The following is an 18,002-nucleotide window of genomic DNA, read 5'->3' as shown; positions in this document are numbered from 1 at the left end:
CAGCATTCTGTGCTCCTCTGGCGTCACCTCAGCACAAACCTGATGAACACACCCATGTTGTTCTGCTGCTCGGCGTGCAGAGGACCGGAGGGCTCTATGTGTGCCCTCTGCACCCAGCACACATGTGCAGAACACCGCAAATGGCCAGGACTTGGCTGCCCGCGGCTTGGAGGCTTAGAACAGCAGCCCCTCACCTTCCCGGCTTCCGCTTCTGGAGGCCTTTGCTTGGCACATATTCCTGGCATCTCAGGGGCTTCTGGGGCATGTTTCACCTCATTAGCTACCTGCTGCTTATCCATGCTGTCTAAGGAAGTCCTGACACCAAGCCTTGGCCCTCACCTCTCCAGGCAGATGAGGCAGTTCAGGACCAAACCATACCAAAGAAACCTGCCATGCTAAGAGCCAACGTGCTTATCTAGAAGCAGCAAAACAGAGAACAGGGCACTTCTCAATAAACTGTACCAGGGCAACTGGCACCCAGTATTCAAGAAAGGACTTGAGCCCACGCTGCACGAACACTCTCTCTCCTGAGCCGAACTCATCCCATGGGGTGGTCTGGGGCAGGAGTCGGAGCCCAGCACTGGGCAAGGCACCAGGCATGCAAGGGCAGGCATGTCCTAGGTGAGCCAGGAGCCTGCTCAGCCGTGACAGCCAGGCCACTGCCCCAGACAGCCCTGTGCTATCCAGACCTGTGTGGCCAAGATAACAGCCCCCAGACCCACGAGCTACCCCCAGGCCTCAGCACTCCGTTTCTGTACAGAAAAGCCACTACTGTTCCAGGTAAAGTCCAACAGAAATTGGCCAGCTGAACAGGCCCTGTAAACCTGCCAGGAATCCCAGCTCTTCTTTCTTTATAAAATGATGGCAAGGGGCTGGGGTTGAACTCTGCACTTGCCTGGCATGTGTGAGGCCCTTGCAAACCATCAAAAGAAAACTGAAATATAAAACTTAAATGAATAAAATTACATCATAGTAAAATAAAAGGTGACATCAATTCACCACTTCTGCCACCTCCCCCATGTGCGGGGGGTGGGGTGGGGGTGGGGGTGGATAAAGTGCCAGACCATTCGTCCACAGACTTTCTCATCTTTCTGGACCAAAGCTCCACACCCATGAAGCATTACTCCCTGCCCTGTCCCCAGGAAACCTGGGAGGAACAGTTAGGACGCTATTCCCAGAGTCCCCGGATCCAGATCTTCCTCGACATCAAGGTGGACCACGGAAGGCCAGGGGCTGCACTGCACCACCCGGCTCCCCAGAGAGACCCTTCCCCAAACACAGTCGCAGGATGGGCCAGGCCTCACTCAGAAAGCCAGGACCAGGAGCCCCCTGTCCACCCGGTACCTGACAGGGAAGTCCTGGGCCACAACAGCGAGGACAGGGATCCAGCCTGCAGGCGTCACTCTCTCCAAGACCTGGAGCAGAACCACTGGCTCAGCCCACAAGAAGCTAGGCGGCAGACACTGTCACCTGCACTTCACACCCGGGACAGGAGGAACACGGCAGGGAACGCACAATGACGTGGCCTGGGCAAGGGCTCGCCCGGGTCCCTGCTCCTGACCCCACAGGAAGCCACCACTCCATAAGCAGAATGGGTCACTGCTGTTCTCGCCGCCATCCCTGAGGAAGACTCTGCCTCAAAACAGTCCTCTCCCGGGGCCCCCATTACACAGGGCTGGAGTCCACGCATTCTCAGTGCCAAAGCCAAGACACCTCCTGAGCAAACACACAGACACATAAAAATAAACGCACTATTATTTTTTATATACATGGTATCCACACATGGTTTGAAGCTTGCTGTTTTCCTAATGTATGTCTCAGAGCCCTGTCCTTCTCGCCATAGTTAATGAGGCCACGTGGTCTTGAAACACTGGCTTCCTGCACCGTGCCATGACACTCCTGCAGTCCCCAGGTCTTCGCACCCAGAGGCTCCACCTCAATGGGTTGATGGTGGCCCAGAAACCCACCTCACATTCACTCGGCACTGCCATTCATTTTACCTCCCTACGGACTGACATTTAACCAGTGGTGTGTTCTCTCCTTTTTTGGCCATTGAAATACTAAGAGTCAACATGGTGTGTGTGTGTGTGAGAGAGAGAGAGAGAGAGCTTGAGATGAAGATCCTGAAGGACAATCAGCAGGCCCTGGGGCACACAGCACTCTTATGTGACTGTGCACACCCGACTGCCTTCTGAAGTCTACGTCAATCCACACTCACGGGTGGTCGGTGGGCAGTCCCGGAGCACAAAGGGGAGGCTTCAGACACCACTGCTGTGCGGCCAGCTTCTTTCCCTGGCCTGAACCAGAGCTGGAGAGCAGCAGGGAGGAAGGGACAGGCTACAGTATAAGGTTGGCAGTGATGACCACATGAGGTCTTTCTAGATTTCTGCCCCACTCCTGCATGTCCTGCCCCGGAAGGTTCTGAAGTGATGTGCACTTCGACAGCTGGGCTCACAGTAGCAGCAGAGGTGGGTCGGGCTGTGCATGTGGCCACAGCCGGCCCGACTCTAAGGTTTTAAGAAACTTGAGTGCTGCCTTCTCCAACCTGCAGCCTCCCTGTGGGCTCAGCAAGGCCACATGCCTGAGTGATGCACCCTGAGACAAGGGACTGGCCTCACAAGGTTCCCTACTGCAGTGTCACTCAGTCACAAGGGTGTGGCACTGCTAGATACAGAGGTGAACAAGAGGAGTGGTCACAGGCACGCCCCATAGCACCCCCACAGAGGGGAGGGCAGAGTCTTCTCACGGCGCTGCTGAGAGCTGTGACGTTGGACTTCACATTTACCCTACGCCACGTATGTGGTGGTGGAATCGTCTTCTTGGTTTTCACACATACTACCGGCATCAAACAGAGCAGACCGTGATGACCAAGTCCAAGACACACCACCACGTGCAGTTACCATTTGGAAAACCAGAGGGCTGGGATGTGGCTGTGGGACAGGCCCTGGGTCCCGCCCCAGCCTGCAAAATAAGTAAAAATGAAAAGCAAAAGGAGGGAAAGCTCAGAGTCAACAGAGGAAATAAGCAGAATAAACAAACAAACAAAAAACACTTGGCAGACACCAGGGGTGAATGTCCTCTGCCAATGAGGACAGAGAAAGTTGGATCCACAAGTCAAGGAGGAGGCCATGCCCCAAGCCCATGATGTATGTGAGTGCCCCGATCCTGGACTTGCAACCTCCCAAACCATGAGGATCCTGTTGAGAAAACAACAATGAACCCCAAAGGGAAAAGAGAAGCAAGAATAAAACCAGACACGGGGCGGGGTGTGACTCCCTGACAGAGCACCTGCTGAACATGTGCAAGCCCCTGCGTCCATCCCCATTCCCCAAAAAGATACCAAAATAGAAAACAAGTGGCAAGATGGTGAAATCAAGTCCAGCCACTGATGATGAGATAAAACTGACACACACAACACTCCAAGGAAGAGACAGAGACAGTCTGATGGTGGGTCAATGCTCAGCAATCACACAGACTTTTTTTTTTTTTTTTTTTTTTGGACTGGAAAAAGTAATGTCTATAAGGAATCTGCTAGAAATGCAAAGAGAAACATATACGTGCCTGACACACAGGGTGGGACTGGACCTTGAAACAGGGAGAAGGCTGCTCATGCGGCTGAGGTGATAGGCAAAGGAATCATTCCTTAGTAAGAAGGGTCAAGGAGGGATACTTCCCCATGACAAAAGGGCCACTTTAACATTAAGACACAGCAAGGACAGGTGTGCATCACTCACAGCATTTTAAACTACAGAAGGTACAAACAGAAAATGCGAGGCCAGAGTTAAATCCATGTTGGAAAACTCAACAACAACAACAACCAACTCACCCTCGGAGAACGGCAGGCTCGGTAACTCCAGAACACAGACCTGTGGGGCATCTATGAAGATTAACCCATGCTTAACCCCAACACCAGCCCCAGAGTTCCAAAAGACTCAAGTGCTCTGACCACAGAGGAAGTAAATCATAAATCAACGTCAACAATATATTTACAAATCCCCCAGATAGGTCTGGGGCTGTAGCTCAGTGGTTGAGCACGTGCCTCACACGTGTGAGGCCCTGGGTTCAATCCTGAGCACTACATTAAATAAATAAATAAATGAATAAATGAATGAATGAATAAATAAATAAATAAAACGAAGACATCGTGTCCAACTAAAAAATAAAAATAAAAAATCCTCCAAATAGTTAGAAATGTAACAGCACACTTCTACAAATCCAGAGGTTCAAGAAATCACAAGGAAAATGCAAAACTATTTAATGAAAATTAAAATGTAGTATATCAAAATTTACTGGTTACAGCTAAAACCAAGTTCAGAAGGAAACTCATTGCCTTAAATATTTAAAATTGATGATCTGAACCTAGAGTGAGTAGAAGGAATGAAATAATAAAGATCAGAGCAGAAAAACAAGAGAAAAAAAAAATCAACAAAGTAAAAAGTTGATCCTGGGAAGAGACGAACGGATTGTCAACCCTCAATGAGGCTGACTGATGAAAACAGGAGCTCGACTATCAGGACTGAAACAGGCTTTCACTTCAGGCCCAGGACGTTGAGAGAAGACCCCAAGCAGCTCTCTGCCAATGACTCAACAACACAGATGGAACTGAAAGAGTCCTGAAGGCAAACCCAAACTGACCCAAAACAAAAACACAAAAAAGCCAAATGTCCACAAGTCAAGGAGGAGGTATGCGATAAAGCAATTTAATGGCAAAAAAAAAATTCCCTACAAAGAAAACTCTGTCAGTATAACGGGAATGCCTTACAGTGTTCTCAATTATGCCTCATAACCCTCATATCAGCACATGACAAGAGGGCTGGGGACGGTGGAAGAGTGCTTGCCTTCCAGGCCTGAGGCCCTGGGTTCAATCCCTAGCACCGAAAAACACAGAACAAAACCTGACAAGAAGATCACACACCAATGCCCCTCCAGATACAGAGACACAAAAATTCACACCAAAACACTAACAAATTCAATCCAGCACTACGCAGAAATAATATGTATGAATTTAACAGCAAATACAAAAAAAAAAAAAAAAAAAGAAAGAAAGAAAGAAAGACAGGCAGGCAGGCATGATGATCTCAACAGATGCAGAAAACGCGAATCCAAGTCACCACTGAGAACAATTTTCAGCAAACTAGGCTGATAAACCCTCAGCCTGACAAGGTTCTGAGGGTCTGGAGGAAGACCCGACAGTTAGGACCACATCTTTCAGGCCAGAAGAGACAGATGCCCACACCTCTACCACCATGCTCGACACTCCACGGGTGTCCCACTCACCTGAAGGCAAGAGAAATAAAACACATTACAAACTGGGAAGAAAGGAAACCATCTTTATTAATAAAAAAATAATGAAAATGTTTTTAACATTTCTATTGGGATACTGTTCAGATAAGTATAAAATTCACCATTAAGTGTAAAATTAGGCAGGTGCTGTGGCACACACTGGTAATCCCAGCAACTTGGGAGGCTGAGGCAGGAGGATCACAAGTTCAAGACCAAGCTTAAAAACTTAGGGAGTCCTTGTGTCAAAATCAAAATTGCTGGGTATGTGGCTCAGTGGTACAATGTCCCTGGATTCAATCCCCAGTAAAAGGGAGGGAGGGAGGCAGGGAGGGAGGAAGGAGGGCAGGGAGAAACACGCATAATTCAATGATTTAGCATATCCTGAGTTTTTGACCATCACCACAATCTAGGTTTAAAGTATTTTCACCACCCCTACAAACAAACTCCAGACTCATTAGAAGTCACTCTTCCACTCCTAGAAAAGTCACTCTTCCACTCCTAGAAAAAGAGATTTTAAGATACTATTCCCAACAGCAAAGAACACATCATGTGTTTATTAGAGTCAAAGCAACCAGAGTTTAAAAACTCCAAAGGGCTTTTAGTAGATTCTATCTGGAAAAGCAAAGGACCAGGTTCTCTGAAGAACAGGAGTCCTGGTCTCTCTGAGCCAAGCCTGTCATGAAACCTCAGGGAACAAGACTGTGGCCTACAGGAGAAGAGAAGCAGCCCACACACAGACCCACACCCGAACCACCAACCCATTCCCCTTCAGAGACTTGCATCTAGAATCTACCAAAATCTACAAATTAATAAAAAGATAATCCAATAAAAATAGAAAAAAAACTTCAACAGACACCTTACTAGAAACAATATTTGATCAATATTTAATACATGAACATATGAATGTAAGCACATGAAAAGGTGCTCTGCCCACCAGTATCAAGGAAATGAAAATTGAAACCACCAGGAGAAGCAGCCACACTCCCCCAGAAGACTGGCCCCACTAGGAGCTCACAAGGGCATGGAGCACACTGCTGGTGGAAGCAAAGTGCTGCAATCACTGGGGACAATCCTGGGGGTGGGGGGGTTCGTAGACAGCGAAACCTACACCTGCTTTGCACCTGGCCATTCCTCTCCCCGGTATTTATCTAAGAGAAATGAAAACATATGTGCAACCCCCCCCCCCCCCGGAAAAAAAAAAGACTTGAGCAAATGTTCTTAGCCGCTTTCTATATACTGGCCAAAGCTTAGCCTGCCCAAGTGTCTAAAAGTATGGTGTTTTGAGTACACAATGAAGTTTTTCTTTTTTAAGTATTTCTTAGCAATAAGAATAAGTTACAGTACATAAAATGATACAGTTGGTGGATCTCCAAAACTAATCCTGGAAAAAAAAGAAGTTAGGACCCGAGGACACTATCCCATTGTTGTCACTCAAGTCTCTATGAAGAGAAAAATGATCTATCGTGACAGAAATCAGAACCTGTGACTGACTCACAGAGCTCTACATTTACAGTGTATTTCACTGCAACTGTCTCAATAATAAAATATTTTTCAAAAACACACACAACAGAAACTTTAAGAAAAAAAGTCAGAAGGCCACGCTGAGAATGAGAGTTGGTTAGTTTAAAACACAGAGTTTGTCTGCACAGACCCCGCCCCATAAATCAGTGAAAGAAGTGAAGGATGGAGTGGAATACCTGTTAACTCTCCTTGGACACTTCTCTGGCTTGATATCCAATTCGTAGTGATAGATGTCAATTTTGGGGATGTCCATTTCGAAGAAGTTGGCCTGTAGTTTGATTGTTCTTCCCGAGGTCCCAAAGTCAGGTCGAGGTGGAGGCTTGAAGGCATATCCTTGGATGGGTGGTGCGGGGGGCCCAGGAGGCACAAGCACTGGAAAACAGTGGGAAGAACCCCTGTCATCAAGGACAGCAGACTTGTCCCAGGGTGGGGGCAGGCCCTGCCTTCACACCCCTCAGGACTTCCTGTGCCTTCTCAGCCTCTTCTCCTCTTGGGCTCTCACATTCCTGGAGGAAATCTGAGGCTCACCACCCAGCTGGCCCTTGTCCCTGTGCAGACTCCCCTCATCCCAGGGACCCCCACTGCCAGGCTCCAGGGACTGTCTGCAGTGCCTCCCTCTTCTAATGGCGTGGTGGCAAGGAACACGGTACCATGCCATTCTCTTCCAAATTTTCTGCCCAGATCTTCAAAATGGATCTGCTCTACGAGGCCCTTCCCTGGAGGCTCACTGCAGCTCAGACTCGGCATCTATAGTCACCCTTCTCTCCCCAGTACCCTGCTTCCAGGGGCAGCCAGGAGCCTCCCACACAGTGCAGCGAACTGCACAGCATGCCTCTGCTCACCTGCAGCCTCCTCTACTGCCCAGCCCTCACCCTACCCAGCCTGGGGCTGCACGTTGTCCTGCAGGGCTCCACACACAGGCCTCACGGCAGGTGGTGGTGGTCTTGGTCTCCCCTGCATCCATGTGCCCGGCTATAGCCAGAGTTTCTGATCACTTCTGGTTCAGATGCTTCTATGGCTCCCACACCTAGGACACACATTCAAGCACTTGCCAGTCCTTGCCATCTGGCCTCAGATTTAGTTCTGCACTCTAACCACCTCCAGCCAAGAGAGCCGGCCTTCAGACACTGCGCCTTGGCTCTGCCTGGGGTCCTGATGCAGTGTTCCATTTGAGGCCCTGCTCAGGCATCATTAGCCAGGACCGCACCCTCCGCCATCTCCACCTAACCCTACTCCTTTCCCACTCTAGGCCATGCTGTCATCTTGTTTATTGTCTGTTGCCCCCAGGGTCTTGGAAGGCACAACAGGAGCCTAGAACCATTTGATCGACCCTTGAATGACTATTTTAGGAGGTACAGGAAAGTCCCCAAAGTCACCCAGAAAGCATCCTCTGTCATGACTGAAGTCCCAAAGGAAGATGTGCATGCCATTCCAAGTCCAAGGCCAGCTTTCCTAACGCTGAAGTTCATGCATACATCTGCCACAGGGCCTGAGCAGCACTTGCTGTGTGCACCCACTCCCTGGTGCCTGAGAGCCGTGCAAGCTACTCCAGGCATTCTCTGCAGCCCTGGAAAGCACAGCTCCATGCCCTCGTCTGCAACAGACCAAAACTGCATTTCCACAGAGGAGGTGTCTCGGTGTCAACCTGATCACAGACCTAAAGGACATCTATCACCAATGGTTTGTCACACCTGGGGCACTGGAAAGACAGGCAGCATCAAGCACTGGCAAGGCAGATGAGGCCAAAGGGCAAGGCTCAGCTGTGATAAAGGGGTCCAAATGTCAAGGTGGAGCCCCTCTTTCACTGCTATTCAAAACAGTAATTCACTCAGAAACACTGGTACACGACATGGGAAGTGGAAAGAAACGTCATGTCAAATTTTCAGGCACTCCATATTGGTAAAGCTCAACCTGTGGATCTAGGAAAAACACAAGCACTTGTTCAACAAGGACTACTCTTACTTCCAATTAAATGTCTGTCTCAAAAACCAAACCCTTTCCATGTAAAAAGAATTCAGTATATTTCAGTATTTATTGATATTCACCTGAAACAAGTAATTTATTAAGAAGAGCAGGAGTGATCTGTTCTTACTGTACTTCTGACCTAGGAAAACTCAGTTCTTGAACTGTTTGTGTTTTGCTTTCTATGGACAAACTTATATGGTCCGGGTTACTAAGGTCACTGAGCTGCTTCCATAGGTACCGACTTGACTTCAGGGGAGGAGTCGCTTGTGCAGAGGCACAACACTCACCGCCCAGCAGCACACCAACTGTGCCCCTTCCCTGTGGGGGGCCCAGGAACAACTGTTGTCAAGCAGCTTCCTGTTGTTTCTGAGTGTAAGTCACCCCAACTGGAGGAAGCTTTTCCCTTTTGGGGGGCAGTACTGGGGACAGAAACCAGGGCCTCACATGTGGGGAAGTGCTCTGAACTAGGACCCCTAGCCCAATCTTTTCTCTTTTGCCAGTGGTACTTTCCACTGTAGACTCTGTGTCAAGGAATGGACATCACTGTGCACATGAGCTCTGCAAACCTGGTCCCTTGAGGACCCAGGGGGGCTGGACAGAGAGGATACCCACAGACAAACGCTCTAGTTCTCAGGTCTCCATCCGTCCAACCCAAAAGTAGAAGCAAAAGTGACATTAGTGCCCCAGGAAACATGCAGACACAGAGACACCAACTCCGCCCTGCGGTCCATTTCAGGGCCAGAACACTCTCCTGGTGGAAAAGAATGAGCAGTCCTTGCTGGCAGGTACGGTTTACAGGGTGCTCACGGGCGTTCCTGACCTGAGCCTCTCCAGCACAGAGGAGGGGTCCGAGGCCTTGATGGAGGAGCACAACCTCATGGTGGAGCAGAGACAGCGCCGGCCAGGCTCCCCCTGATGGACTGGTACTTAAAACTGACCAGAAGCACAGACTTGGGCCGGGTCCTCTCTGGGGTCAACCCTGCTTCTCCCACGGCGCATCCCTGAGGCCCCATTCCTTTCATATTTACTGTGGGAAACAAGCCTCTGTTACTAACCCCAACGAATAAAAGCCCTGAGAAAATACAAAGGCAATGTATTTATAAAATGAACACCTTCCCACAACAGTTCTTCCTTGCTGCTGGGGACAATGAAAACACTGAGGACTCCGCTAGAAGGCACATGGAACAGAAATCCCCAAGTTAAAGTCATGAATGTCTTCCAAGCAGAGCGAGTGGACCCACACCTCCTCCCCGGGGAAGGAAATTCCCTGAATAACAGGAACCCTACACAGGCCTCAAGCCCTGGGAGTGCCTGGGCTATTTTTATCACTCACAGGGAGTCTCAAGTGTAGGCAGAGGGATCAAAACCAAGGCACCAGAGAGGAGAAAGCTGCCCACCCAGCCCCTGTGACTGCGCATCTTCCCCAGGGTCCTGGACACACCAGCTCCCCCGCAGGCATTTCCTCCAGACCACAGGCAGTACACCAGTGCTTCTCATCTGGGATGGACCACTTGGGCTTGTTTTAAATGATGTCCACTTGTTTCTGGAGCCTGTGTGAAGAGAAGGAAAATCCCTCTTTTTCATCTAGGGTTCCCTGGACCCTAACAGTGGGAAGGGACCTTGCGGCTCCAGGAAGGAGCAGTGCCATTGCTCTGTACATAATGACATACCCCTTGGCCAGGCACTCCTTGCTGAGCACCGCTAGCAGCGAGAGTCCTGAGGCCCAGAATCCAGCAGTGTCGGGGACAGTGGGTGCAAGTGTCTGCTGACTTGCATGTCACTCAGCACAGCGGTGGTAAGATCCCATTTTAGAGAGAAGCAGCAAGCAACTGACTTCCTGCGTGAGAGGTTGGGTCACCACCAAGTCTCAGTGTGGATGACAGAGAGGCATGCCTGTGAATGAGGCCCTCCCAGAATGCCCAGGGAGCGAGCCTCAGCTTCTCAGAGGAGGGTCACAGAATGGGCTGTGACACCTGCCCAAGAGCCACCTCCTGGAACAGCTGGCCCTACCTCTAAGTAAGGGCGGAGGACAAGGGGAGGCCTGCAGGCAGAGGGACAGCGCCTCCTGGGTGGCCAAGGGGACAGTCCTGATGATGAAAACTCGCTCACAGAGACACCGCTGAGAGCACTGGTGGCAAGTCACCATGCACCCAAGGGCTGGAATTTTCACCCCTGGAACTTGGAGCTGCAAACTTAGATCAGGAATATTTTAGCTGTTCTCCCTTCCACTAGGAATGTGTACCGTTAGTCACTGCAAGGCCAGGAGTACTTACAACTCAGACAGAAGGCACAGCTGACCCCATGTCACACAACAGTCATTATCAAAGCCACAGAGTGCACTTCAAATCACCCACTTGTGTCCTTGTAATCAAATGTGATGAAGAACTCATCTGAAACTTTGTCACATTTGGCTTGGTGTCTTGATGACCATGCCTTAGTACAACTGGCTGGCTTCATCTGCCATCCTATTTTGTTTTGTCCCTGAAAACCATTTTTGGAAAGGAATCCTCATTAGTGTCACCAGACTGACCTAACCTTTGAGAACTACCTCTCCTCGGGGCCCGGTAGCCTCCTCTCTAAAAAGAAGGTGCCTCAGCTTGAGAACACCACCCAAGCCTGCCCTGGTCACCGCTGGGGCAGGATGGGCAGGGCCTGCTGTTCCTCTGCCACAGCCCCCAGGCATGTCACCTGCCGGGGTTCTGAGGAGAAGCAGCTCCCAGGATAGGCTCACGCACTGCAGGTCCAGTGGGGGCTCTGCCGTCTCCATGGCTGCACTGATGTGCACTGAGCTCACGACGTACCAGCTGCCATGACAACCAGGCTCTCAGAGTCTGTCTCACCACACAGGCTGCCTGGGTGTGGGTGGGGCTCAGAACTGGAAATCAGAAAGCAGCCATTCTGACCAGGTCTTACACCCTTGCGTCAATGCTGTGCCCCCGGTTGCAGCACCCCACTAACATGTGCCTGGAGAGCTAGCAAGCAGGTGGCCAGGGGACCTGACACTCAAGCTCTGCTGGCACCCCTGCCCAGAGAAACAAGCAGCCTCTGCAAGTAAGAGGGTCTAGCGTTGAAGGCACTCTGGAGGGCATGCAAGCAGAAGAGTGCGACTGCCAGAGATGGAATTTCTGGTATTTTCTATAGACTTAAACATAAGCACTTCAAAAAACAGCTGCTCAACCCATCAGGTTGGGCATATGGGTCTCAAACCTACAGGGCAAATGGCCTCATCCCAACCCCCCACCCCAATCTCATCCCATTCCAAGTGGCCAGGCTTTCACTGTACGCCAACCGTGTAATGAGCATCAGCACAGGGCCCAGGACCACCCCCTTGACCACAGCCCACGCCTGACAAACCTCAGGACTGAGCTGGAAGTCACCTTAGAAGCCAAAGCGGGAGAGAATCGCTCACTCCTCTTCCAAGCTGCTGGACACACAAAGCCAAGGAGACAGTCTAGGGCCTTGCTCCATCTAAGGAAGGGGAAATGAAAAGGGAACTGCCAAGAGGCAGCACCCAGACTTCCCAGAAGGGCTGGCCACTGGCTGCAGCTTCCCATCACACCCTGCCTGCAGCCCGCATGCCCTGCACGACATCTTAGTATGAGTTACGGGGCCTTCGAAAAACAGAAAGATCTGCATCATGTTCACTCTCGGGTCACTCGTGAAAACTAAAACACACGTCACCCAATTAACCCCAAGAACCCCAGGGAGGGCCCAGGTCTCCCACAACGTGCCATGCTGCTGTCCGAACCAAGGATGGCCTGGAGCTCGCAGCTCTCCAGGGGGCAGGCCCAGCAACCTCCAGGAGGTTCCAGCTACTCACCTGAGGCCTCAGGGTGAGCATCACTATTCCAAGCCACACCTCCCTGACCTCCCTCGAGAACTCTTGTTGTCACACCGGTGCCCTCTAGGAAGAGTGAAGGCCACATAAGTGCAAAAACGGCTCAGGATTGAGGAGCACTTCTGTGCTACAACCTGGGCCAATCCGGCGCAGACACCATCTTTTTTATGCCTCTGGTAATACCTGCAGGGGGAGTCACAGGCTGCAGGGTTGACAGCCTCATCAGGGTCCGATGGCCAGGCAGTGGCCAAGAGAACTGCCACCTATCACTGGCTCCAGACAAGGAAGGATCCCTGATGGCTCACGGGAACACTGATTGGAGAGGAGAACCACCAAACACGTGCCCTCCCGGGAGGCAGAGGACCTGTGGCTGGAAGTCATCTGCTGCCTAAATGGCAAGCCCCACTCTTGGTCACCAAATGAACTGGACTGCATTCAACACAACCACAGCATCCCTGTGGAGAAACCAATAGGGCATTAAAAATAGGTGCTGAGAATGTAATCAGAGCCAGGTGTGGTAGCCAAGCCTGTACTCCCAGCTACTTGGGAGGCTGAGGCAGGAGCATGGCAAGTTCAAGACCAGCCTCAGCAACTTAGAGACCCTGTCTCCAAAAAAAAAAAAAAAAAAATGCAGCTGGGAACCTGGCCCAGTGGGCTGGAGAACAAGCCCTACTGCACACCAGCCACAAAAGTGCAGGGCGCAACCTGGAGCACCGCCCCGCCAGCCGCAGAGAGGAGACACAATGAAACTGGGCCTGCATCCCACGGACACGTGTTTCAGAGTGGTCAGTGCTCTCCTGTCCCACTCGAACCTCACAGCCAAGCAGAGCTGGGACAGCAGCTACATCGGCAGCCAGGCAGCTCTCATCCCAGTTCCAACCCCCAAGACTCCATCCAAAATGAGAGCCTAAGTTTTCCAGGTGTTCAAGGACACAGGAGAAGTCACATGGGACCAGAGCGGGAAGGAAAGGAGCCCTGCCCTGTGGAGGCCCCAGCTCCCAGACCTGGAGACCCTGCCACAACAGCACTGAGACAGGCACACAAACACTCCAGGATGGAACAGGGCGATGGCCCCAGCCTTTCTAGCCACCACTCACAGCCACCATGTGGGAGGCAGCTCCTGACGCCAGTCCATGCAGGTGAAGTGAGCGCCAATCAATACGTGGCAGCATCATGTTATCAGTTCCCTTTGAAAGGAGTACTACCTGTCCTCAGGTGTGACTGGCACCACCAGGGTATGTAAATGCAATGGTAATTGGCCCAGAGTCACAGGTTCAGGGAGTATGTCCCAGGGACTGCTACCAGCCTGCACTGCTCAGGAGAAGGACAGATCCTAATGGCTTCTGGGAACAGACACCAGAGCACAGGAGCCATTTACCTAGTGCTCTCCCGTGAGACCCAGGACGTACGGCTAACCATGACTGTCCCTTGTTCCTAGAAACAGACCCCTAATGTGGCCCTCAGGACCTCGTGGGTTACAGCTGAATAAAGGACTCCTTCCCCCTCTCCTGCAGGCACATCCGTCTGCCACAAGAAGGAACGTCACTTCCAATTCTCCTGACCCCTGGGGAGGCTGGGCCAGCGCTGCCGGCTCAGGAATGAGGAGGTGAGGAATGAAGGGCCTGCAGGAAGCCCCGAGCAGGCCCAGCCAGGACTGGAGGATGTGCAGGAAGGCCAGAGGATTGCTCTCTGGAAATGCTGTATCGGCAGGCAGGCGGTACCCAGTTCCTTTTGTTATCCCTCTGAAAAACCCCCTGAGCATCTCTAATCCATCACAGCCTGGGGGAGCACCAGAGAGGGGCCCTGGTAGACCACCCGAATGGGGAGTCACTGGTCCAAAGGGACATGCAGGAGCCCGCAAGCATGGCAGAGAGCACACCCCGGGGAAGACAGCGCGAGAGCAGATCCTGATACAGTGCAGCAGGTGAGGCCGGCACAAGTGGAGAGCTCCCCGACACACAGCAAGTCTACTACCATTACTCACTCAGCTCTTTTGGTTTCATGAGTACTCTTCTAAAAATACTCTGACCTTATTTTAGTGAGCACTATGGCATGCAAAAGAGAAGCACATGACACTGAGTTTCAGATGAACTGTAAACACTCCCAGTTACCTGGTGGGCAGGGCTTGCTGCACTCTCACTGCAAAGCATGGGCTTCCGTGATTCAACCTCAAACTCCAACCATCATTCTTTGAGAGATGGTCCCCAAAGCCAACCCTGTGTCCCATAAAAGGACACCAGCATGTGGCAGCAGATGGCAAGGCAAGGACTATTGTATGCTCTTTTACTGTAACGTACTCACCCTAGACACTAAGAACATTTGTCAATACCTACCATTTCCCCTTTTTTGGAGGTGGGGTACTGGGGATTGAACTTGGGCACTCCACCACTGAGCCACATCCCCAGCCGTATTTTGTGTTGTATTTAGAGACAGGGTTTCACTGAGTTGCTTAGCACCTCACTTTTGCTGAGGCTGGCTTCGAACTTGTGATCCTCCTGTTTCAGCCTCTGGTGCTGCTGGGATTACAGGTGAGTGCTACCATGCCTGGCCCTACTTATTTTCCCTTCTAATTTTAATTCTGCCTAAGAATTTAAGTAGCAAGCACCACCATTATGCCAAACACTATGCAAATGCCATCCCACAGATCACTTTGTGAGGTCAGTGCGGCAGTGGAAGTGGGTATGGAGGAGGGAAGGCGGGGCATGTGTCCCGGTGCCAATCTCTAGGCCAGACTGCCCCCCTCTTAAGAACAGATGTGTGTGCATCTATCAAAGGTGCACAGGAAAAAGAGTGCATGAGGCTCACCCCAAGGAGCCAGCGCGGCACACTGCACAGCAACAGTCTAGGCAGAGGCCAGCTTGGACAGCATCTGCACTGGCCACACCCTGCACCTCCCCCACACCCAAGGCAGGTGTGAGCAGGCAGTGGGTGGAACCAAGGCCCACTGCAGAGATAGTGTGGGAACTTCCTGCGGAGCACCTGAGGGAAAGTAAGGCCTCTCTCTCACATCCATGAAACAAATTCCAAATGGGCACAAAACTGACTGGTCAGTATTTTTCAGATTTTTTAGTTGTAGCTGAACATAATACCTTTATTTTATTTATTTTTATGTGGTGCTGAGAATCAAACCCAGGGCCTTGCACATGCTAGGCGAATGCTCTACTGCTGAGCCACAACCCCTGCCTGAATTCAGTAATTTTTTATAATTTTTGGCAGGAGGCACTTTCTCAGAAGCAAAAAAAAAAAAAAAAAAAAAGACAAACTTGACCACCATCTTCTTCTTGGTCGCCTTTTCGCAGTGCTGGGGACTGAACCCAGGGCTTCATGGATACCAAGCAAGTTCTCTATACCACTGGATCACATGTCCAGCCCGACCGCCTAACATTTTGAGCTTTATGTTTTATTTGATCTTCAGTGCGACAGATGAAACCCAGCGCGCTAAGCAAGCCCTCTACCATGGAGCTGCATCCTCGGCCCTACACAGATTTTTTTTAAATGTCTCTAATTGCAAGACAAAACCAGAAAACTTATGGTATCATAAATTCACAAACCTAAAAGTATAAAAACTCAGTTTATATAAAGTAACAAGGAGATTTTAAAATCCAACAGGAAATGGACAAGGAAGGACGAACGCCAGGGGCCAACAAACATAAAATATATTTAGCCTTTAATCAAAGAAATACAAATGAAAACTGCAGATTTTTGCCTCCCCATGTGGCGAAAGCAGGGAAGGTCCCACCTCACTGGCACTGGACGCAGTGCAGGGTCTGACTCACTGCCTCTCATCCAGAAACTTCCTCCAGCCACTGTCCTAAGCCAGGCTCAGGCACCCATACCCAGAGTGCTGTTCCCAACCCACCGCAGCTGACACTGAGTGCAAAGCAACACACCCATCTGTTAAGTCACACTGTGCAGCTGCATTTATCACATGAAAAGGTCCACACACTAGCAAGTGGGCAGGTTCCAAGATGGTGGAGGGCACCCATTTGTCCTATATTGACACACATAGTCTTGTTGAAGGAATGAGGAAATTTACGGGCAGATTAAAAAACAAAATGCTAACAGTGATTATTCCTGGGCAACCAAGTCCTGGTTGGTCTTCTGGCTCTTTGATGTGTTCCTATACTTTATAAGTAGGTATATTCTATCTATTATTAGAAAAAATGACAGGGACAAACCAAGTGGCCTCTGGAAGGAAGGTCAAAATACACTTGACATGTCATCCTCCTGACATTTCCTAAAGTTGTGTGCAGTCACTGCCTCACTTCAGGCCCCGAGGTGGGCCTGTCTCCCCACTGTGCATCTCATGAACAACAAGGTGGGGGTTACAGGTGAAGCCCTTACCAGGTCACACAGGTGCTAGGAGGCAGGAGGTATAGCGGCAGGTTAAGGGGTAGGTGCCTAGCACCACAGTGGAGCACCATCATCACGCCACCCTGCGGCCAAACAGCTCTGTCCTAGAGAATTCCCCTGGCACCACCAGTCCCTGGGGAGCTGCCCAGGAGCCCCAGCCAGCCAGGGCAAGATGGAAACAACATCCTTGCATGGAAGTACACCCTGCTCTTCTACAGGACAGCTGGTGATTGTACCATCTGAAAGAAGACAAAAGCCACAATCTGGGTTTATATCACAGTTAAAGAGAACTCACATTTCGACTCGGCCAATCTCTTTCTGTTTCTAGCTCCACCCGACCGACCGACACGGCCTGGGCAGCACCTGCTGCTCACTCCACACAGGCAGGGAGGTCCTTCTCCCACACTCCTGAAGTGTCGGGAAAACACCTCATTGACACACACCCTTTGCAGTGGGCACCAGGAGGAGTCCATCTCCAGAGCCCGACTGCCCACTTGGCACCAGTACACACTCTGGGAAGTGTGGTGCCCACTCGGGCAGCAGGGTCACCTGACCTGCAGGGAGAGGGGAGTGCTTCTTGTTCACAGCAGTGCACCTTGCCAGCTAAGTCCCCTCCGTCAACTTCCATCTGTGTCTTTCTGATCTGCACACGCACGTGTGAAAGAGATGTGGAAGGCCAGTTTCTCACCCAGTGAGGGGAGTTTTGCTCTGCGTCAGCCTTGGTAAGCTGCCTGCCACTGCGTTCTCCAGTTGCTTGGCTGGAACAGCCCCATCCAACCAGGACCAGGCCTCGGCCACCACAGAGCAAAAGGCCCCAAAGCCCGCGTGCTGGTGATGGGCAGTGGTGACTGAGCTCTCAGCTGTCCTTGACGGCTCTGCAGGTCTTGAAAAGAATGTCTATTTTTGCCAATGAAGCAACAAAACCTATGAATATCTTCCACTTATCTGCACATCACATACTCTATATACTCTGCACAAGACACTGTGTCACCTACCACCTGGGAAAACTGGAAAATGACCCTGCTGCCCAGGACCTCGTGCC

The 18,002-nt window shown here is 50.9% G+C and overlaps 1 protein-coding gene across 2 annotated transcripts in view; it reads right to left on the bottom strand.

Annotated features, from left to right (window-relative positions):
- The window catches only part of Ago2 (argonaute RISC catalytic component 2), a 94,344-nt gene that overhangs the window by 42,272 nt on the left and 34,070 nt on the right, over positions 1-18,002 (bottom strand). The window contains exons 1-2 of one of the 2 annotated variants that reach the window (XM_026403025.2): positions 12,791-12,831; positions 6,981-7,176 (exon numbers count right to left, since the gene is read on the bottom strand). In XM_026403025.2, the coding sequence (XP_026258810.1) occupies positions 6,981-7,176; positions 12,791-12,830 (236 nt within the window). In that variant the 5' untranslated portion in view covers position 12,831. Of the gene's footprint in view, positions 1-6,980; positions 7,177-12,790; positions 12,832-18,002 lie in introns of those variants that run through there. The other variant, XM_026403026.2, reaches the window with a different exon arrangement.

This window comes from Urocitellus parryii, chromosome 7 (assembly GCF_045843805.1).
Source record: "Urocitellus parryii isolate mUroPar1 chromosome 7, mUroPar1.hap1, whole genome shotgun sequence".
NCBI classification, from domain to species: Eukaryota; Metazoa; Chordata; class Mammalia; order Rodentia; family Sciuridae; genus Urocitellus; species Urocitellus parryii.
This window is presented reverse-complemented; position numbering and strand designations above follow the sequence as displayed.